Below are 23,032 nucleotides of genomic sequence, written 5' to 3'. Positions count from 1 at the left end.
GTATGTTTTAACTGGATTTAGCGGCGATAGCCATCTCAGTTTGACACTACATACGTGACGGGCTTGTCCCTGAAAATATATTGAGTTATGACAGCTATTTTTAATCGCGTCCAGATGAAGCTGCTCGGTGGACAGGACTTTGGTGTTGATGTATTCAAACAGAGAAGCAGAGCGTGGGAACCTAAAGCCTCAGGTGGTTTTGCTTCAGCCAAAAGGTGTTCGGTCACTTTTCCTGTATTGCCTTCTGTCTGCTGTGGGAACCATCAAACACTTATTTGAACCAACTGGGAACCAGTGTAACACTTAGGACATCTGCTCCTAAAGATTCAGCTGTATTAACACCTTTTGGTTTTGTTTAAATGGTTCTATTGGGCCGGTTTAATCCGCGTTTAAGCTAATTCCTGCCCTAATGAAAACCCTAATCTGATTCCAGCTTTAATTGATTCACTTTAGTCCTGTGTGGTCTTTTCTTTTTTCGGCTTAAAGCTGCCAGGCGCACAAAAGAGCATCCTGTCCGGCGGTCATCCCAGCGGGACTAACACCTCTTTGGATGGGGATTGTTTTCAGGATTTAGACGCATCCATCCACCCAAAAACAACTAAAAAAAGCCTCTGGATGATGAATGGGGATTTCTAAGGAATATTTACCTTAAATGTGTTATTTCCACTATTACCGCAACATTTGCTTGCTTTTATGGTTTCAGTGTGTTGACCAGTTTGATTTTTAATCCAAACTGTATTAATAATCTTTTGTTTATCAACACTCGTGGACTTTAAAAAAAACATTTTAAATATCAGCATTGAAATCTATTATTAAATTCATCCCTTAAAACAAAGAAATACATTTGAATTTTCTTTTTTTTTTTTTTACACTTTAAAAAGTCAATTCTGTCCCTTAAGTCAGTAGTAATTTGCAGTTTGGAAAAATATCTCCACCTAGTGGAAAACAATAAAACCTGAAATTCTGAGGGACGTTTACACCAGAAAATAGGAACAAATTCAAATAAAAATCAAACAGGAGTCAGTTTTACAGAAAACAATGCACACTCTGTTTAGTTTAAAATACTTTTATTTAAGTCAGTTGACTTAAATAAAAATATAATTTTGTCCAAAGTACAACAAGGCCACATTGCATACAGCTGATATAAACACAGCCAAACGCTTGTAAAGAGAAATAATCAAAACACACAGAAACATGTTCTGCAGCCCACGGTCAAAAATAAATTTGTACTTAGTAAGATGTTTCCCACTTTGCCTTTTATTGCTAATGAACGGGGTCGTAGCTAAAGCAGTGACTGGTTCCTCTTTAAAATGCGCAGCATCAGGACAGATTTGCATCCAGACAAACAATTCTGAAAAACAAGACTTTATATTTAACCAAAGGAGGGCCAAGAATTAGACTCAAGTAAGATTAGCACAACTTCAACATATTTTTATCAAAATAAAAGTGAGAAGTAGCCATCTAAGAAATTACTCAAGTAAGTGTAAAAAAGCATTTGGTAAAAAGTCTAGACAAGCACTGAGTAACTCATCAGCGTATTAATCATTTAATATTTAAAAATTACATCAACAAATGGAATAAAGTTAAGTTGAAATGGTATTTTATGGACCAAAATGACAATAATTCATATATCAAGCAAAAAATAACAAAATCAGGCAAAAGATTATGTTTCCAAATCAGTTCCGTTCAAAGAAAAGTATGAAAATTTAGCAAAAACTCCAGGTGTCTGTTTTTTTCTGGTGAATTTTTGGTTAAATTTGTTTTTCATTCAGCAGGTAGAGAATCTAGAAATTTTACTCAAGTAAAATACTTCATAGTAAAATTACTCAAGTAAAAGTAAAAAGGCCAGCCTAGTAAAAATACTCATAAAAGTACATATTTTCTACAAACAACAATAAAAAAAAAACAATGACGAACATTGATTCAGTTTTATTTCTTTATTTTGTTTTAGGTGAATGAATTTGTAATGTGAGCCATGTCTTATATTCAGACCCACTAACGCTTTGCAAACTTTCATTTCCATCACAACTGGAAGGTTTCCGAAGGGGTGTCTCTCCCCGTCGTTCATTTGAGTAGATCTCAGGTCTGGACTTTGACTGGGCCGTTCTAACACATAAATATGCTTTGATCTGAGCCGTTGTGTTGCAGCTCTGGCTGAGTGTTTAGGACTGCTGGAAGCTGAAGCCCCCCACCCAGTCTCAGGTCTTTCACAGCTTCAGTTTTCCTCCAGGATTGCCCGGCATTTAGCTCCTCTCGTTGCTGAAGAAAGGAATCCTCACAGCATGTAGTGCTGGTAGTTTTCCATCACACGTTATGTTTTGCATTTAGACTAAAAAAACTCACATTTAGTGTTATGTGTACAGGAGCACATTCCGCCACATGTTTAATGTGTTCAGTGCAAACTGAGCCAATAGGTTTCTTCTGGTCACACTTCTACGAAAAGACAGATCAGTGAAGAGTATTACTGATAGTTATTCTGTTGACAGAGGCGATGCCAAGGAGGGTCTGGGGGGGCATGGGGCCCTCCAGAAAAATGCTGGCCAGCACCAGATAATCATGTTCATGTGACAGAAAGGCATACAGAGTAATTTCTTCAAATAAAACATGTACATAAAACCCAGTAAATAAATACAAATTAACTATAGACAAAGTAAACAAATAAAATTACCCTTTTTTTAGCTTATTGGGCTAGTGTGGCCATGTCCTTATAAAAAACACACACTTTTCATATTTTAATCCTTTTCCTTCCAGTTCACAATTGCACTACTGTTTTTAAATCACATAAAATAGCTATAAACCAGATCCAAAATAGTAATGATTCTAATTAAGCATTATATTAATCTTTGTTACATGACTGGAATGTTTAAGAAGTTTAAACATTGTAGTTCAGCTCAGCGAGATATGGCAAAAATAAAATAAAATCATGTCACTTTTTTTTTTTTTGCCAAAAAATTACTTTGGAAAAAAAAATAATCATTTTTGGCAAAAAAAAAAAAGACATAAGCTGTTAGCTTAGGAATGTGATGATTCATTAGTTTACTTGCCAGCACTGATTCCAGATCATGTGCACCTAGACAGGAATTAACAGGACAAACTTTGTAGCCCAAAATCCATTTTATTTGACAAAAGGAGTGAGTTTCACTGCGAGACGACCTTACAGCGGCGTTTACGCCCAGCTGTGGATTAGATGCTGCCAAAGCGGTCTGCTCTCTGAACACGCGCGAATCACTGCAATCCTCTCCCACTCTACATGTGAATTAGGTCGTCCGAAGTCGTCCGAACACCATGTAGAGACGACGGCTCTCCCATCAACATGTCAATAGGCATCATAACTGCTGTCCAATCTGGATGGAGTATGTGTTAATGTTCCTCTGGAGGCTTCTCCTCTGCTCTCAAAGTGCAGCCGCAGGAACCTTCAAGGCAAAACGACTCAACGAGCCGAGAGGCTACTCTGGAGGAAGGGCCAGGAAACTGAGGACGATCATGAAAACACTGCTGATGTGTGTGCGCGCGTGTATGTGTGTGTGGGAGCAAAGCAACACCACACCAACCCCTGGTGTGCTACACAGAGTAAAGAAAGACCCTTTATGCACAGGTTAGGAGCCACGGTGCAAGAAAACGCACAAGTAGAATAAAAACTACAGCTTGAAAAATTTACATTAGAAATTCACTGATATCTTTATTGGTCATTTTCTTGAAAAACAATCTAGATCAGGAATTGGTGACAATGTGATCAATAAAGGCAGATCTATGCAGTCTACGCTGTGCTAATATGTTTATGTTCCCATTTTCTGAACCATCTGAAATAACGTTTGTTCCATTTTATTTTCTTACATGTTTGACCAAAACAGTGAACCTTTTGTTTTTTGTCAGTTTCTTTATCATTCATTTTTAAATGGGCTGTTCTGCTCCAAATTGAAAGTACTGAACAAATTACAATTTTGTTGTTTTTACATGTCTGACCAAACTTGTGAAGCTATTTATGAGTGTTGTGCTGCTGCAGATTTATCAAATACATTTTGTAATCCAGTACATTTATGACTGCAGTTAAAAATTTTTTTTTTTAAATAAACGTTTAAAGTCAATCCAGCTCTGTTTCTGTGCGTTGGATCGGTATCTGCAGACACCAAGCCTCAGGTATCGGTATCAGAAGTGAAGAAAAAGTGGATTGGTGCATCCCTGGTTTACATAGGTACATAAAAAAGGGGGGTAGGGGGAAATGCATGAAAACTACAGAAGATCTGTGCAGAAAAGTGTCCATGCTGTACAAATAGAAATAAAAAAAAAAAAAGACATCTGTCGACGTCTCTGTTATTTCGGCCAGGGTCTCCAGACTGGATCGGGGACTGTTGCGGAGGAGGCGAAGGAGAGCATCTGCCTGGTTTCGGACTCCTGTAAGACGTGGCGCTGAGGGGACAGGACAGCGGGGACGTCACCGGGGGCAACCACTGGGGACGCACAGAGCGGGACTGGGACTGGGACCGGGGAGGAAACGGCCGTTGGAGACCCCAAGAGCTTCAGCGAGGCCTGCAGCGCGTTGCCCTCCTCCAGCTCCAGGCTCTTAGAGGCGATGAACTGGCTGACCCGCAGCAGGCAGGACCTCATGCCGTCATGGTAGCTGCGGTGGGGGCTGGCGGCGGGCCGCTGCTCCTCGGGGAACGCCTTCCTCACGGCCCGGTGGTCCTTCTCCTTCTTCAGGAAATCAACTACACTCTCCAGGATCTCTGCCTTCTCCACCTTCGGGTTCTTCAGCTTCTGCAGCAGACGAAACGTGAGAGGAAAAAAAAAAAATTTTTTTAAATGGCTCCAGGTCAATTCATCCTGTTGCTAAGTCACGTTAGCGTCACGTCCCATTCAGCCTTTGTTTCATTACTTCCTACTTTGAAGAAAACAATTTGCACTTAATACTTTGTGTGTCAGTTTATATGTAGTTGGGTATTTTTGATTTATTCTAAATACAGACACAAAAAAGATCTAATTATATGAGTGAATTTAACTGTATATGAACATAAATAGTTGATTTAAAGCTAAAATTTACAGTTAAACATGTATTGTTTTCACACTAGACCAGGGGTGCCTAAAGTCGGTCCTGCATCCTGCATGTTTTAGTTCTCTCCCTGCTGGTAGTAACAACCTCCTCAGCTTGTCAATGTTTCTCTTAGGCCTTCTAATGAGCCATCATTGGATCCAGGTGTGTTAAACCAGGGAGAGAACTAAAACACACAGGATGCCAGCCCTCCAGGACCCACTTTAGGCATTAAAATGGCGCAAATGTATAATAAATAAATTCATGAATAAATATATCTGTTGATGGTAAACTACACAAAATTGACTAAATACTATCAGTAGTTTTTCCAGTATTGTGGAATGTAAATAATAATAATAAAAAAAATCTAATTTAAATGCACAGTAACATCTGTTCACAATCTGTACAAAAATGCATGTTTTACATTAATACCTCAGAGTTTTAGTACATCAAAATGTGTTCACTTGTAAAATATAGTCAGAAAACGACGTCATCAATTTGTAGACTTTGGCTGTTTGTGATCTGAATTTTATACTTTTGGTATACGTTTATTTTGGTGTAAATAAATAGAGCAAAAATAAATTACATACATTAAAGCATTCACTTAAACCAGTTATGGTCTCATAAAGGATTGAAACGACCTGCTACTCTTAGATGTTTGACCTCTATTGCAATTTTACCGTTTTTAAAAATAATTAGGGGGCTATTTTGAAACAACTAGGTTAGACTGGAGTCACTTTGTATTTCCTTACAGGCGTGTGTATGTATATATATATATATATATATATATATATATATATATATATATATATATATATATATATATATATATTATATATTAAATCAGTTGCCTAGACGATGCAAAACTTGTCGCAGAAGACGACTTCGTTTCGTGGCTGGTACCAAACGACCAAAACTACGAAATGACTGAACCCCGTCCAAAATAGCCCTCAGTTCACCGACATTAAATCTCAGTGCTGTTAAAAATAAATCACGTACCTCGTTTTCCGTGTTTTCCAGCATCAGTAGCCGTAAGGTTTCCAGGCTGCTGTTGATTCGCTCCCGTCTGCGTTTCTCCATCATGGGTTTGGACACCTTCCGGACCGAGAGGAAAATACTTTATCTTATTTGTTGTTGTTGTTGTTGTTGTTTGTATTCTTAAAATAAAGTAGTTTAACACGGTCTGCTCTCCTTACCTTCCTCCTGGATTTGTGTTCCGGAGTCCCGGTCGACGATACAGCCTTCATGCTCCGTGTTTGCCCGGCTTCGTGGAAACTGAACGAACTGAACGTAACGTTCCTTTTATTGATTCTTATGTTGATATCTCTGCTGTTGGCCACGCCTCCTGCCCATTTTACGCACAGACGACTTTCATTTGCGTTTGAATGGAGTTAAATTCACAAAGTAATCAGAAGTGGAATACAAATGCAACTTTTCGTGAAAATATAATTACATTTATTTCAGCTTTGGGTCGCATGTTTTTTGTTTTTTTTTGGTCGTGTCTTCTTTCAGCAGTATAACTAGGAAAATTGCATTCAATGCTCATCTGTTGCTCTCTTAAGAGTTAGGAGCTAACTTTGACTAAAAATAAAAACAACTTTTTACAAAATGCAATGTTGTATTTTTAAGTTGTAACATTTCTCTTTCAGCCAAATGGAAATATTTCCTTTTTCAAATCACTTGAGTGAATTACATTACATGTGGGGAAAGCTACTTTCATATTTTTTTCTCTCTTTTTGTTAAACGTGAACAAAACAAATAAGAACCTGCACAAATCCTTTTTTGTGCAAGAGTGCCAACAGTTTGGCACTCTTGCACAAAATCCCAGTTTAATCAGGAAGCTTTTTACAGACATAAAAATAGTATTTCATAAGCAACACAGTGATTCTTAAAGAGCTGTTTGGTGAAAACCTGGCATACTGTAGCTGATGAAGCACTTCTCAAGTTTAGACATTATATTTTTCCAGTTCATGTATTATTTATCTAATTTCTTTTTAAACCTTTTACATTTTACCTTCTACATTTCTGAGACTTTTACTCAATATGTTACTAAGCAGTGGACAGATGAAACATTTAAAATCCAAAGAAAAGACAGGAACAATAAAGAAGTTTTAAAACTGCAGTGACTATATATAAAGTGTGTTCCTCCTGTTAATTTGTACTTTTTAATTTTAGTTTGCTTTCATACATTCATTTTACTTATTCTTAAACAAATGATCTGACATGAACAACCAGCATGAATACATGATGCATACTGTATATATATATATATATATATATATATTTTTTTTTTTTTACAGTTATTTCACTTTATCTTTATCTTTTTTTTTTTAATCTCTGCCACTGTACATTTTCAAAATTACTATTTATGTCAATTCATACTTAAAATTACTGTTTTTGTTATGTTTCTGGAGTGTGTGCTGCTGACAGGGTCGCCCTTGTAAAAGAGACCTTAACTTAAATAGGTTCTTTACCTGGTTAAATAAAGGTTATTAATTTAAAAAATAATAGAAATAACAAAAGGAAATTAGGATTTAATTTATCAAGGGGAAAACACAGCCAATCTGTGAAAAGGCAGCTGACCCTGAACTCCGAGTCTGGTGCAATGATTTACTGTCTGCCGTAAATAAAACTAGAAACAGTGAAAACATAAACTGACTAACAAAATACAAGTAACACAATAAATGAGTTGAATTTTGGCATGGTTTATCTCAACAGTATACCCCTACTGAGCTTTTTGGGTCCTTTTGTGACATAACTAACTAAAACTATGATAAGTAATTTGATTAAACTCAACTGAAAAACAGTAGCAACAACAAAAATCTGGCTAGAAATTTGCAAAAAACCTTGTTGCATTTTGAAGTGTGCACACTCAAGTTTTTAGCATTCAGTCTTTTTGATTTACGTGAAATCAGTTTATTGAAACTAAATAACCTGAAATATATCTTAGCAGTCCTGGTGCAGGATTTTCCTCTTTCTTCCACATTTGCATAATTTAGTTTTAAACTAAGTTTGTACACAAGTTATGAGGAATAAATTAATAATAGTTATCTGGTTGGACAAAAGTGTTGGTCAGGAGAGGGATGCAAAGAAAACCCACATTTTATACACATACACAACAGTTAATAATTTGATAAAATGTGGGTAGGGCTTTGTGTAACTTTAAACCCTTTAACAACAAAAATAGCACTTTTAAAATGTTTTTCTTCACGCACAGCTACGTGTTCATGCATTGAACAGAACATTTGTCAGGTGAGGGGAAATGTTCATGGTGTCACAAAGGTGTTTATGTATTAATTAATTTACCACCATACCAAATTATCTTATGAAAATTGTCATGTTTAGATTGGTTAGTGGTCCCCACCAGACAGTAACATAAAATAAAACAAAAATAATAATAAACTAAAACAGGGCTCCCCTCTCAGATAATAAATTTAGGGTTCCTCTCTACTTCCTCTGATTCCTATAACAGCCTGAAGTGAGGGGATAACACCGGGATGATCGGATCAGGACGCCCCGCAGAGATTAAGTGGCTTTTCAAGCGACGATACTTCCGTTTGAAATCAAAGAGCGGAGAGATTAGTGGCGGTCCAGAGACCAGCGCTGGTTGCCATGGCAGCGAGGCTGGAAGCCCGCTCCGACGCCGGATGCAGGAATAAAATCATACGGGGCCGCATTTAGTCGCTGAACTCGTCGTGAAAGCGGGGCGAAAGTGCTGGCGCGAGCCTAAATGTTCGGGACACGCGCACACCAGCCCTATAGATAAACCTCAAAGTGCGCTCGCGCTGCAGCGCGTGGAAACTAATTGGTTTAAAATCCGCTTTTTGTTCGCGGAGAAACGAAGGGTCTGCATGTAATATCGGGACTACTCGCGTGTGTCACAGCCAACAACAACAAAAAAAAAAGGAAGGAGGAAGGGAAGGAAGCAAAGCAGAGAAATGAACAACTGGCTCGGTTTCAGCGGAGACGTTGTGGGAGAGCGGTGCACACTTAACACCCAGGTGTAACAATCCCCCTCACACGGCCCACTGGCACGTTTTACTCCGACCTTTTGCTCCAGGAGCCCGTTTTGTGTTTTCTGATGTCAGACGTTTATGTTTAATCCATCTAGAAATCAAGTTTCTTCGTGTCTTCAGCGGAAACACGCTGACTGTTACAGATATTTACGCCCCGTGTTTTGTTTTGTTTTATTTATCTTTTTATTATCGTGAGCGGAGCCTTATTGTCTCACACGTCATAAAAAGCAGTCATAGTCGCTCATTTTCTCACTTTATTTCGGTTCCCACGAGTGGAAAGACGGGTTCCCAGGGTCTCACTTCTCCACTCCGTCCACAAGGACGTGTTAAAAGAAACCAGGATGATTTGCAATCATTTGTTAAACAAGTGATAAGTAATCTGCGAATTAATGTTATTTATGTTATGGCCGCTTTCAAGCATTTTAACTTCTTTCTTTCTTTTTTTCCTTCCTTTATTCTTTCTTTGTTTCTTTCTCCTCCTTTCTATTTTTCTTTAATTTTTTCCGTTTTGTCTTTTTCTTTCCTTCTGACTATTTAGCTAGCTAGCTAGTATCTAGCTATCTATCTGTCTATCCAGCTAACTTTCGTGTCTTACATACCAAATTCTATCTTCCCTGTGGTGAAACACGGCAGCAGCAGCCTTATGCTGTGGGGACGCTTCCCTTCGATCAGCAGGTCAGTACATCAGAAAGTAAAAGTCATCTACTGAGTTAAAAAAAAAAAAAAAAGCAAAAGCAAGTATGTGTCTGGGCATCTTTAATTACAGTGTTCATCAAAATTGTTCATCTCCCTGGAACATTTTTGCGTTTTTAGTGTCACGTTGCAACAATAAACCTCGACGTATTGTACTGAGATTTAATGTCAAAAGAACATGCAAAGAATACTGCATAGCTGAGAAGATGAAGCAAAATGACACTCAGGTGCTTATGAATAAGAGTGGCAGGCATTTGAATATAAATAAAATCAAATGTAATTTAGTAGAAGGATTTTGAAAGAGCGACAGAAGAAGGCAACCTGCCACAAACCGGGACCAGCAAAGATCTGAGACCAAATGTAAACTTTGTGCTATGTGACAGCAAACTAACTCCACACATCGGCTGGGACATGAAACATCGCCAAAAATTATACCTAAGTAAGAGTAGCACTACTTCACCATTATTTTACACAAGTAAAAGTAAAAATAGCCGTCCAAGAAATTACTCAACAGTTGAAAGAATATTTTGTAACGAGGCTACTGACGTACTGATCAAAACGTCGGTCATTTAATGTTTAAAAATTACATCATCAGATGGACCCAAGTGTAAAATTATGTGGAAATTTTGATATTTTAAAGACCAAAATGAAAATAATAACATGATTACAAAATAGCAAAGTGAAGCAAAAGAAACATTTTCCAACAATTTCAGTTTCTTTCTACATAAAATTTATTTAGTTTTCAAAAACTGCAGGTGTGTGTTCTAGTCTGGTGATTTTTTAATTTTTTATTTTTTGGTTGTTTTTCATTCAGTGACTCACAGTGGGCAGATGATCCAGAAATTTTACTCAAGTAAGAGTAACAACATGTCGTAACAGTAAACTCAAGTAAAAGTGAAAAGTACAACTTAGTAATATATATATATATATATATATATATATATATATATATATATATATATATATATATATATATATATATATATCAAAAACTTACTCAATTAAATGTAACTGAGTAAACTCCAGAGACAGGTGAACTGGTCGAGTTATACCAAAAAAACTTAAACATAATCAAAGCAAAAATAGTTCTACACCAAAGGACTGACTTAATGGGAGTTTGAAATTACTTTTTACATTTAAATTTCTAGAAAATTTAGAAAATCATCTATTGTTTATCTTATAAAAGTCACATAGAACCTAAATAAAACACATTGACGGTTGCAGCCGTAATGTAGCAAAAGTGCAAAAGGTTTGGCCCACAATAAACTTCTTCCCCCAACCGACCTCACTCACACCCGCCAGCCAATCAGAAGCAGGCTTCACAAAGCTACTTATAAGCACTCGCTGCCATCTGGGCTGCTTTTTCCCCCCCAACTTCTGCAGAGAGTCTCTGGACAACATGACCAGGAAGCTACGAACTCCTGAAGACGGGAAGAGTAGAAAAAGGGTAGGAAAGTTATTTCTTTTGGCCGGTACCAGTGTGCATTTCTGTTTCCAATGACCTTCCTTTGTGTTTGACTCATTTTATGAGCATTGTTTGATCTTTGTGATGCTCTGTCATTTTTAAGCCAGCTCTTGGGTTGCCAACTCGAAGTCCCCTTGCAGGTTTGTTCAAAGGACCATCTGACCTTTCTGACCTTCTAGGGAGAGAAAAAAACAAAAACAAAAGAGAGTTTTGGATCCGAAACGATCTCCATAACGTTTACGATAAAGCGCAGCGGCTTATCGGCGCAGCGGGTATTTTTGTTAACTGCTTTATAAAGCCCCGAAAACTTCAATTTACCTGTTTTTAGATTTTGAAGCCAGTTGTGGAGAAGAAGAGAAGGGATCGAATAAATAAAAGTCTCGCTGAGCTGAGACGTTTGCTGTTGCTTTCCACGTCCGATCCCGTGAGTCAAGTCAAAGCCGTCACCTCAGCTCCTTCTGTGCCATGCAAAAAGTTTTAAGGTCAATGATGTTTTTGTGTTTCTTCCCCTTTTTACTTCGCCCCGCTGCGGACACCAGCGACTCCAGAATCCTAAAATAGAGAAAGCAGAGATTCTGGACTTGGCTGTGGAGTATCTTAAGAAGTGGGCTGATAGGAAGGACTTGAACAATGGTCAGTCGTGTCAAACAGTTCACTACCTCCTCACAGTTCATTTTCTGACGGCAGGGCTTTGAGATTGTGTGTTGCTGTTTCTCTTTATTCCCACTTTGCTTTCTCCCGGTGCAGACTTGCGGACTCCCGGAGCTTTGGGGAAACTTGGACCCGCTGGGTCCAGATTTGCCCCTCTCGCCAGCAGTGAGAGTGCAGGCTTCCAGCAGTGCATGGCCCAGCTGAACAGCTACATGCACAGGATCCCGCCGACGCAGAGGACCAGCCTCACCGAGGGGCTGAAGCATCACTCGGCGAGCCGGGAGCCCAGGCTCAACTCCGTCCATGGCGTCTGGAGGGAGCCGGAAGCCGCGTCCGGGGAGGCAGTTTGTACCTCTGAGGGCAGAGGGGAGTCTCCCTGGCTGCTCTTCCCTCCCCACCTCTCCTTCCAGCCTCTCTCCTGCTCCACACCGTGCCACGACTACCTCTCCCCGCCTTCCTCCCCCTGGTTCTCGCCCTCCTTCTCCACTTTCACCGCCTCGCCTCCTTTCCCGTCCTTTGCCTGCCCCTTCACCTTCCCCCCCAGCCTGTCACCTCCATCCTCCTCCAATGCCTCCTTCCTGAGGAGCATCTCCCCCACACTTCCTCACGCCAGCCCTCTTGGCCTCCACATTCCCCCGCTAACGTCGTTGATACCCCCACTGCACCTCCCACACAGGGAGGTGTCGCCGGCAGACTCCCTGTCACCCGTTTGGAGGCCCTGGATGGGATGAGAGGCCGGACACCTGACACAGCAGCAGCAGAGCCACCTAGAGGGAGTTCTGTGCAACTGCGGGAAGCGACTGCCCCTGACTGTATAGTGTACAAAATGAACAAAACTGCCTATATTTTCTATTTACCCTTGTAAATAAATACATTTATGTATCTGAAGCGGACAAAGCTCTCTGTACATTTACTCATTTAAACACGAATGTACCTGAATATAGGCTGAATGGTGGTGGAATTGATTGTATTGTTGAACGCCACAAGAAGGAATCCAGTAGTGCCCCCAATAAAACAAACAAACAAACAAAAAGAAATGTATTTATCTACATATAACATATAGACAAATATACTCCCCCACCTTCCCTCAAGAGAATCAGGTTCAGGTCATAGAAAGGCATAGAACTCAATAAATAAATACATTTATAAAATTAAAAATGAATTTAAAAAATACAGCTCTGGAAAAAAATAAAAGCCCACTGCACTGTGGTTATTCCACCAAATATTGATTTCTGAACTCTGAGTTAAGACATCAGTATTGTTGCTTCTAAATTAATATGAACTTGTTTTATTTGCATTTTGAGGTCTGAAAGCACTGCATCTTTTGACCATTTCTCCTTTTCTGCAAATAAACACTAACTATTTGCTTGGAGTTTCAGAGACATGTTGTCAGAAGCTCATAGAATAAAAGAACAATGTTGATTTTGCTCAAACATATACCTATAAAAAGTAAAATCAGAGAAACTGATCATTTTGCAGTGGTCTCTTAATTTTTTCCAGAGTTGTATATATCTTATGTACATGTTTGTACAGAAGAATTGTCCATTTCATTTTTAATCTTATACATTCATTCATTTATTGGGTACTACATCCATGTCTTGATTGGAGAAGATGACTCTGTATGCCTTCCTGTGACCTGAACATGATTCTCTGGGTGGGCCACAGCCTCCCGTTTTCCCCCTCTTGGGGCCGCCACTGTTGGAATCCTGATCTGGCATCTTTCTGCCTGATAAGTTTATTTATACGAACTTTTATCTTTCATAAGAGTCATCAGACTCTCTATGCATGTATTACCTCTCCATGCAGAAGGCTCCAGTTGACATTCAGATCTATTTCTAGCAGTCAGTAGCACCACATGGGGTAGGATATGGGCAAATAACCCCAGAATGCCTGATTCTGGACTGTGAGAGAAAAACTCTGTTACCTAGTCTCTAATGTTTGTCTGTGATGTGTGTAATGCGCCAGTTCGGGGCTATGAAGCTCACCTGAAATTTCTTGAGCTGTAAACAACCATCCTCCACTGGAAAGAGGGAAGAACCGAGGCGAACAAGATGGCTGCTGATTGTAATTCAGTATTTGGAGGCGTGGCCAGCATGGACTGAACGGCTTCGTTCACTTCTCCCGCTGCCATTGCTAAAACTACAGGCAGACTACAATTATAAAACAGCGCAAAAGAGAGAAATAAATAAATAAATAAATAAATAAATAAATAAATAAATAAATAAATAAATAAAGAAAGAAAGAAAGAAAGAAAGAAAGAAAGAAAGAAGGAAAGAAAGGAAGAAAGAACATCATGTTCACAAGCTCTTCTTCTGTTTGCTGATTGGCTCAGTTGAAAATCTACCGGAGGAATCCACGTCAAAGGGAGAAACGTCAATGAAGTGAGATTGGAATCGAGCGGGATTGGACAGGAAATGCAGTGGCCAGGTAAAATCCGTGGTGATGAGCTGCTAATATTCAAAATAACGCGTATGAAGACTAAACAGGAAAAAAAACTTACTTGGTTGAGGATAAAATCCGTAAGTCTTCTTTCATCTGGACGGAAAAAAATATGTACTTTTCAACCCAAAGCAAAACTGATTACTAATGATTGATTCTCAAACCGACTAAAATATTTTCTTTTTGCAGTGTTTCGGATAAAGCATAAAGAAACCAAATGAAATTGTGTTTGGCGACTTTCGAGACGCAATCATAAAAGGCAGTTTTATTTATGTAAAAAAAAAAAAGAAAAACTGTAAAAAGTAGAAAGTCTGGCAGCAAAAAAAGAATCATTGTGTTATATTATTAATACATATGAAGACATGGGTTAGGGCTGGGTTAACAATTTTTATTCTGAAATCATATGTCATAGTATAATGTCATTTTTTAATTTTTTTTACCAACAGTGTTTTTTGTTTGTTTGTTTGTTTGTTTGTTTGTGTGTGTGTTTTTTCTAAATCATCTTTTGGAAATATAGATTTTATTTTATTTTATTTTATTTTTCAAAAATCACATGGAAAAAGATAATTCACTCAGAGACCATGCATTCTCATCTGCGGTCGCCAGAGGGCAGCATTGACGCGCCAATGAGCTCCGCAGCAGCGCTGTGGATCTGGAATCTCTGCTGAAGGGGTCAGAACCGGGGGAGGCGGGATGCCACCGAGCCTCTCAATCAGTGATGAAGAGTCCAACATGCCTCTTCATCATTCCTCACTCTTTCACTGCTCAGCTCGGCCCGTATCTCAAGATTAAATCTCCATTTACGAGCTCTAAATATTTTCAGCAAGGAGGCATCAAAAGATTTGGCCTGAGAAAACAGAATTTAGCGCATGATACAACATGTCTTTGGATAATTGTTACTTTTTTTTTTCTTGCCCTCTTTGCGCCCCTTTTCACCGTAGGAACTTTCTCTGTGCGAGTGCCATTTCAGTTATGAGGCGGCCATTGTTCTTTGTCAGGGAAATAAGCAGGCCGACACGTCACGGGGAGCTCTTTTCTCCACGCTGCGTGTTTTTGATCAGTCTGCGCCGACTCGTGAAAGCAGAGAAGGTCGCTCGGTGAGAAGAGGAAGTTTTCTGCGGCTCGGCGCATAATTAATAGGGAAAGAAATCACGACTCGGAGTGACCTGACAGTGACTGAAAACTCCCTGGCATTTTCTCAGAAACGGGCTGAATAGAGCCGATCCTGTTACCCTCTTTAATCATTGCTTCTTCTTCTTCTCCTTTCCCACTACCCTTCGCCCCTTCCTTTCTTCCTTTCGCTTGCGTGCATTCCTAATTTAAAGGTGTTGGGCTGTGAAGATGTCTTGGGATGTCACGTCATGGCCTACTGAGAGTCTTTGAATTCCTGCATGTTGGTGCATTTCGCGAAACTAAATGCGGAGACAATGCTGGTGTCAGCTTCGTCCATCTCACATGTATACACTTGCAGTCCTCGTATGCGGTAAACAGCGTGCGTTCTTTCTTTTAGCAGACTTCTGGCTCACTAGGACACGGGTTGTGTTGTCATGTCTTATTGTAGATAATTTCTGTTTAGGTTTATCACATCGGCTCTCTCAGTGGCACAAGAGATCTGGCTGTAGGGGCTTGTAAATATCACTCTGAAAAGCAGAAGCCTTACTCTTAGTGTAGCGCTTATTCACCCTTTCCTCGCATACAATAACAGATTTTATGTGCGCTCAGAAATTAGATGCTCTGTTTTCCTAGTTTTAGTGAGAACACGAGCAGCAGCAGCATTCTGGATCAGCTGCAGTTGCCTGATGAAAATGTTCTGCAGGTGATGGAAGGCCGACTTTGTAACGTCTTTATGTGTCTCTAGAGGCTCATATCGTCACTACACAGAGATTTCCATGGTGTATATTCATCTCTAAACGTCACTGGGAGAGCGGAGGTGATGTATGCTAACGAGGTCATCTATTTGTTTATAACATGGTGAGGAGGTCAGTGTGCAATGAATACTTTTCAGAGGAAGAGAAGATACTACATTCAGTCTTTGAAATATGAAAAAAGGATATGACATTTTATGTTACCTTACGGCAAATTGACCTTTTGTTTCACATATATTTTTCCCCCTTCAGTCATATCATATTTGTATTTTCACATAAAGACAGTACGTTATGTATAGCAATTCTCTTGTACTATGAATAACTTTTATTAAAATGTAAAATCAACTTTTTTGAGCGTCACATGATGCTATTATATTGTACCCTCATCAAAATCACACCTGGAGTGTTGCCTTGATTCTTGCATGCGTGCTTGAGAAAAATTTTAATCTCAAGTGTTGGTAAAAAAAATAAAAAAAACTTCATTAAAGGGTTAATAGAGGAGCCATGTTGTGATGACTTCCTGAAGGCGGAGCTTCAGAAAGAGCAGGAGCTTCTTAAAGAGACACAGGCCCAATTTCAAGGCGTTAAATTACAAAGTAAAGTTTCTTTTAGGTCATGTTTGATATGAACTGGATTTTTTTTTAACAACTGAAGTTAACAGTTAGTTGACTATGTATGCTATAAGATGGCACCATGTGCAAGGAAAATACACAACAATGCCCCTTTGAATAATGAGCGTGGGTGACGAGCTTTTACTTAAAAAAACAACTCTAAAATAATGTGTTGAAATTTTTTAAATTTCTAATTGTTTTTTTTAAATATAAGCAATTGTGATTATCAGCAATTGTGTACAAACGATGTGTTACATTAAAAACATATTAAGCTCAACTACAGGTGTGAGAAATTCTCTGTGTTTATTGGAGGATGTGGTAAATCCATCAAATCACCTTTAAATAACGACTCGCTGATGACTGGATAATTTTGTGGCTGGTGTGCTTCCAGATAACTTTACCTCTTTTTTTCCAAAAGGAACAATGAAATGCTAAAAATATCTTGGACTATGCAGTGTCTTTTTTTTATATATATATGTACTGAGCCTTGAACTCTGCAGTCTGGTGCGTTATCTGCTAAGCTGTCTATTTGTGCAGGAGTGACTGTGCATTCTTTAGGAGTTGAGTCAATTTGTTTGACTTTGCTGTTTTCTGGAAGCCGGCCCGCACACTCGCCGCTTTTCTTTTTTTTTTTTATTATTTATTTTATCAGTAATATGTAAAAACCTCTGCAGACTCGGACAGCATCCCCAGTGGAGGAGGACTCCTCGCTCAGATCGCATGTCAATACTCAAGAATGTAGATCTGTCACTACCCACAACTAAATATCTTTTTTTTTCTCCCCTCTTCCCTTTCATTTCTCGCTCTTTCTCCATTTTTCTCTCTCTTCTTTTTTTTTTTCTTTGCAAAGGTTCTTTGAAGTAAACAGTGAAGGGATCCCAGACTGTAGCAAATTACCTGAGGACTGAAACATTTTTGACATAAGTCCTGAGAGACGGGAGCGGGCCACTTTTCCCAGCGGCCTCTTTGGCGTTTTTTTTTTTTTTTCTTGTAATCTGAAGGCCGAAGGAGACAGCAGCGCTGACAGAATGATGGGACAGCTGGACATGCTTCCAGGCCAGGAGCAACAAGCAGAGGAAAATCCAGGATAAGGGCCACTGCCGACGTCTCAGCATGGAGCCAGCAGCCACAGACAGATGACCGAAGCGGGACGGAGCATGAAAGGAGACAGGATAAGAGGGAAGACATCAGATTAGAATGATAATTAGTTGGGTTTTTTTTAGTTTAAATGTCTAGCATTCAGGAAAAAACAATGTCTGCAGGTGTCACAGCAGATGGCAGAAGATGTTGAAACATAAACAAAACTGCAATTAGTTTAAACTTAGTGAGCACTAAGTTGGTAAAATATGTAAAAGCGATCATTTTAGGTCTTTAGATCTGGGAGAAAAAAAAATACGCCACTGTTTCATGCCCTATGAAAATATTGCAAATATTCTGTTCCCTGGTTAAAAAGCATGAGCAAATGTAGAAATGTATCAGTCAAATAACATAAAACTCAGCAATTAGCTATCACCGGCCCTGATTTTCAACTATCTGCACCACCTGTAAAGAACTTCACCTCCAATCTTTTCCACTAAACTTTGTGATGTTGAGCCCTGAAATAATAGAAATGTCTTGATACAGGTGCTGTGGTGGCGCTGGGGCAAAGCACAACCCAGGTATTGAGGCCTTAGCCCAGGTGCTGGTAGTCGCAGGTTCAACTCCCAGCCTGGTGTCATTTGCTGCATGTTTTTCCCCTCTCTCATTCCCCTCTTTCCTGTTGAACTACTTTCAAATAAAGGCCAACAAAACCTTAAAAGTCTGAATATTTAGTTCATTTCATGGGACACATGGTGGCCCGCTTGTTCTCCATCGGTGTGTGTGAGTCGTCTGAAAACGTTCATGTTAGCAACGCCGTGCACAGATGCTTAGGGTGTGAGACTTAGTAGAGGTCACATGCAACACTGTAAAAAAAGACTTCAAAAAGGTTACTCTTTTGTCCAGCGGTAACAGAGTCTATCTGTGCATGCCCTAACCTGGTCAGTAACCAGAGAAAATTGCTGCTGAATTGACTCTTATGTGATATTTGTATGGGTTTTAAGCACTCTGTTTTAGCTTTTTATCACTTTTTTCACCAGCTTTGTGGTAAATCTTGAAACAAAAGGTACATATAGATATATTTCTCCTACCATCATGTCAAAAAACATAAATTGAAGCAAATTACTACAATCTGCAGCATTTCTTGTGGGAATTTAAATCATATCAAAGGAAAATTTGAATGTATTATTTCAAAAAAAAAAAAGGGGGGGAAATGAAAGATAATTAATGACATTAATCTGGACCTGAACGTCCCATCATCCATCCTGGATCTTCGTTGTCGTGCCAAACATGCTTTAAGCAGACAGGAAGTAACATGAGCCAAACAGGAGGGAATCAAATCAGAGCTCGCCTGCTTGTTCAGACCAATTATTTCTGACATAAGGCTCTTCTCACTCATGCAGCAGTCCTCTCTGTTTTCAAGGCCCGCTCTCACATTGGTCTACTGGCTTGCTTTTTACATCTTCTCAAGAAAAAAAAAAAAAGAAGAAAAAAAAAAAGATGAACAATGGCCGTCTTTTCTTTTCTTCCTGAGGGACCCCGACTGTAATCAAAGAACGCCGCCGAGCGTCTGCCTGAAACTTTCCGGGTTGTGATCGGGTTTTTTTCCCTCCCGCTGCTCGCAGATACGTTTCGATTCCAAGCTCGATTGATTTATTGCCGGCAAGATCCAACCTGAAACCGGGTCTCGGACGGCTGCGCCACGTTGCCACGTCGATCTCAAACAATGAACTCTGTGAAGGCAGCTTCTTCGGTAAAAGGATGTAAGACGTAAGACTTCCTGTTGTCTGTCTGCCGGCGATTTGAGAACCGCTGGACTGTCTGGGACTCCACTTTGTCCTCAAGATTTTCTCTGCCAGCTGTGATCAGAGGTCGCCTTATGCTTTTTCGTTGTGTCGGGTAAAAAATGCCCTGTCATGATTTATTTTAACCCATCAACTGAGGGTGCAACTAGCGATTACTTTAGTATTCGATTATTCTGTCGATTATTCAAACATTAAGCGATAAAATTGGCACGTTATGCAGATTTTTCATTTAACCACATCAACATTTTCATCCAATCTTAGAAATACATTAAAATATGCAAGCAAATAATTAAATTAATGTTTTAAAATAAGAAATACTTTACTTCCTAAAATGCAACATAGTAGCTATTCCTTCTCTTAATTTAAACTGGGTGATGCTAAAACTAAAACTCACGAAGAGTTTTGGGTAAAACAAATGTACTGGTAAATGTTTTTTTTATATCTTAAATGCAAAATGTATAACTGCTGCTCTGAATGTTATTTTTTCAGCAATTACTCTTTTTTTGAGTCTGAATCCTCCAGTTAGTGATTAATCGATTATTATATTAGTTGCCAATTATTTCAAAAATCAATTCATCACAATTAATCCGAACAGGTAATCCATATTTTGTCATCATCTGCAGTCATGAAGTTTTGAAATCAGGTAACGCTTCACCAGTTAAAGTGATCAGAAATCGGCAAGACTCTACCTGATCGATCAAACCCTCCCGGCAGCAGGAGAATAATCCTGCAGCAGCGGTTCGGCTCCAAAGACGAATGGCTCTTCAACCATCCGCTCTCAGATTAGCGTCCAGATCATGTTGGATTTAACGAGCTCTGTGATGTTTTCTGTGCATAAAGTTGAAACTATCAGCGCGTTTGCACTGACCGGTCATGTGTGCGCAACACGGTTGTTGGATTTCTACATCACCGTCTAAAAAATCCAGGCTGCAGGGTCCGGGAGCGGACGCTTTCCGCAAAGGCTTTTCCCCTATGGTTTTCTTGAGATGATGAGTTTATTTTCCGTCCGCTCTCGGAGAACAAACTTTATTTTCTCGAGATCAGGAGTTGATTGGTGTGTGTGCGTGCGTGCGTGCGTGCGTGTATGGGTGTGTGTGTGGGTGTGTGTGTGTGTTAAATCTGATTTCATTCTTCAAATGCTTCCCACCAAAACAAAGTTTGTCTTCTCGAGATTCAGTCTTCATCTCGGGAAAACGTTCCTCTCTCCTACCCGCCTGTGACCCACGCTACCAACCCTGTACTCCAGGGCTTCTTTCTGTGCCTCTTTTTAATAGTCACTGACAACCCTAAGGATCAAAGGTCAGCCATCAGAAACTTACATCAGAAGTTGCCTCTGATAAATGTGTTACTATCTAAAAAATACAAACTCCTGTCAATTTTTATTCTGAGAACTTTTTGTTTATTTCGTCGCATTTCGTCGTGAACGACTGCACCGAAGGGTGAGGGGGAGGTTCGGGTTCGCTCCCAAAGAGGCGGCCTTAAAGCTGAGGATGTCCCTTTCTTCTTGTGTAACCTCATACTGCTGAGAAAATGTCAGAGTGCAGGAGAAAGCGTGTGTGGACATCAGATTGTCTGGGACCTGGAGGGGCCCCCGCTGACAAACAGAGCAGTCACTCCTTATCTGCTCCAACAACCCGAGACTTTTTCGTCTCAAAGTCGATTTCTGACCAATCGAGTGGAGATTAAGAAGGATCCAGAATCAGAGCTGGTCACGCCTCCCGGTTCAAGCTGCTGCTGCTGCTGCTGCTGAGGCAGGATGTGATGATGAAACAGGTTCTTCACCGCGCGCTTGTTCTGAATTTACCACCAGGAGGCCGGGGCCACAAGTTCAAAACCAGCAATCACAACCGCAGTTTATAGAGTAACATAATAACGCATCATCAGGATGAGAAAGTGTGTTTTTCTTTTACACCAACACCTGGCAGCACTGTTGGAGGTGTGAAGAGATTATTCTTTATTGGGGATCTGGGGATTCCCACTGGAGCCCCCATGCCAGGACGAGCACCAGAGCAACGGGAAGGGGGCAGGGGGAAGTACACAGCGTGAGGACCCAGGTACTGAGGCAGGGCTGCAGAAACGCAGCAACAATGTGAAGGTTTTTACTGGAGTCAAACAGATCACTGGTTCGTCATCGAGGTAGCTCCGTAACATATGAAAATAGTGATTTGTACCTAAAGGAAACTGTAGTGTGAATGTCTTTATCCACCCAGTTCTTAGATATCTGACTGGAAATGTTTGTGTGTGGTTAAAATGTACGATCTGCACAATCTGGAAACATTGAAAGGCTGCACATAACCACATCCGTTAGATATTGATAAGCTGTGCAATGTGTTGTTTGTTGATGCGTCCCACTGAATAACTCATTTGTCTTCCACAATGTATGTCTAACGAATCTTAGATTTACTTTTTTCTACATTTAGACCAAGTAAAACTGCCTGTACAACGGCTGCTGGAAAAGACAATCGTTTTGCTGTTGACTTACCATCCAGAAACCACTCTTTGCACTCTTGTTGGTTGCGCAGGAGGCTCCACTTCTCCTTTTCACCGATATACAGTTGTATAGCGGTGCATCTGTTTGCAGCCGTTTTCACATGCAAGCGTAAACTTTGAGTTGGGGGGCGTGGCCAGCAGCGGCTTATTTGGATTTAAAGTGACAAGACGCCCCAAAACTGACCAGACTGAAATCTCATTATCTAAGAATGATTTTGTGAAAAAAAAAAAAAAAAAAATGAACATATTTTGTATGGCATATAGATCTGTCCTAACCTGACCAGGGAAGCATAATAGCTTATTAGCTACCAGCGATCGACAATGATATTCACTGCCACGCAGCTGGAAGGTTTGCAGATTTGAATGTTTTGAATTTGCGTGGACCACAGGACCTCGAATGACTCCTGCAGGGTTTAGTTAGATCCTCTGGGTTCCTCCCAAAGTCCGAGAACATGCATGTTGTCCTGAGGTGTGACTGTACTTTTACTATGGTTCTTTCTCACAGATGTCCTTGTTGGACCCTCCGTGCCAACGAGGTGAACTATCCTACCAGGATAATCCAGCATCCCCAGCCTGAACACGATTCAGAACAAAACAAAACAAAATTGCTTGTGTGTTTTCGCAAATTGAAAAAAAAAAGAGAGAGTAAAATCTCTGCTCTCCTTTGGTTTGCTTCAAACTCACGCTACCATCATTGTGACTGTGTGTGATAGACATCTAGTGACATCCTGAAACATTATCACAGACGCAAGTAAGAGGATGCAGCGTGCAGCGAGGGAGTCCGCACCTCCTGAGACAAAATCTGACATCCAGACAAGAAACGTCGGCTCAGCATTAGTTTGTCTTCTTCTGTGTTTATTTATGATGGTGAGATTCCCTGCGTCTTCACATGTG

General features: G+C 39.9%; 2 protein-coding genes across 3 annotated transcripts; one reads left to right on the top strand and one right to left on the bottom strand.

Annotated features, from left to right (window-relative positions):
- Positions 1–3,653: 3,653 nt before the first annotated feature.
- her5 (hairy-related 5) lies at positions 3,654–6,573 on the bottom strand. Of its 2 annotated transcripts, none has more exons than XM_014986892.2 (3): positions 6,223–6,573; positions 6,026–6,121; positions 3,654–4,755 (listed from the first exon to the last, which is right to left on the bottom strand). In XM_014986892.2, exons 1-3 carry the CDS (start codon positions 6,271–6,273, stop codon positions 4,312–4,314), a joined length of 591 nt encoding a protein of 196 aa, XP_014842378.2. In that variant the 5' UTR covers positions 6,274–6,573; the 3' UTR covers positions 3,654–4,311. The 2 variants fall into 2 exon arrangements, with proteins under 2 accessions (XP_014842378.2, XP_014842379.2); XM_014986893.2 differs by having other exon boundaries at positions 6,026–6,143; positions 6,223–6,331.
- Positions 6,574–11,134: 4,561 nt separating this feature from the next.
- her11 (hairy-related 11) lies at positions 11,135–13,050 on the top strand. The gene is made up of 4 exons (XM_088009255.1): positions 11,135–11,182; positions 11,529–11,624; positions 11,740–11,833; positions 11,948–13,050. Exons 1-4 carry the CDS (start codon positions 11,135–11,137, stop codon positions 12,580–12,582), a joined length of 873 nt encoding a protein of 290 aa, XP_087865381.1. The 3' UTR covers positions 12,583–13,050.
- Positions 13,051–23,032: the final 9,982 nt, after the last annotated feature.

The sequence above is a fragment of the Poecilia mexicana genome, unplaced genomic scaffold (genome assembly GCF_051168715.1).
Source record: "Poecilia mexicana isolate PSO_F unplaced genomic scaffold, ASM5116871v1 scaffold_10, whole genome shotgun sequence".
In the NCBI taxonomy this organism is placed as follows: domain Eukaryota; kingdom Metazoa; phylum Chordata; class Actinopteri; order Cyprinodontiformes; family Poeciliidae; genus Poecilia; species Poecilia mexicana.
The sequence above is the reverse complement of the archived record's forward strand: the minus strand, read 5'-3'. Positions and strand labels throughout refer to the sequence as shown.

Coding starts and splice junctions, on each gene's coding strand:
- her5 (XM_014986892.2), bottom strand. CDS start 6,273: ATGAAGGCTGTATCGTCGACCGGGACTCCGGAACACAAATCCAGGAGG. Junction 6,122..6,222: donor AACACAAATCCAGGAGGAAG/GTAAGGAGAGCA, acceptor TCGGTCCGGAAG/GTGTCCAAACCCATGATGGA. Junction 4,756..6,025: donor TGGAAAACACGGAAAACGAG/GTACGTGATTTA, acceptor CGTCTGCTGCAG/AAGCTGAAGAACCCGAAGGT.
- her11 (XM_088009255.1), top strand. CDS start 11,135: ATGACCAGGAAGCTACGAACTCCTGAAGACGGGAAGAGTAGAAAAAGG. Junction 11,183..11,528: donor ACGGGAAGAGTAGAAAAAGG/GTAGGAAAGTTA, acceptor ACCTGTTTTTAG/ATTTTGAAGCCAGTTGTGGA. Junction 11,834..11,947: donor TAGGAAGGACTTGAACAATG/GTCAGTCGTGTC, acceptor CTCCCGGTGCAG/ACTTGCGGACTCCCGGAGCT.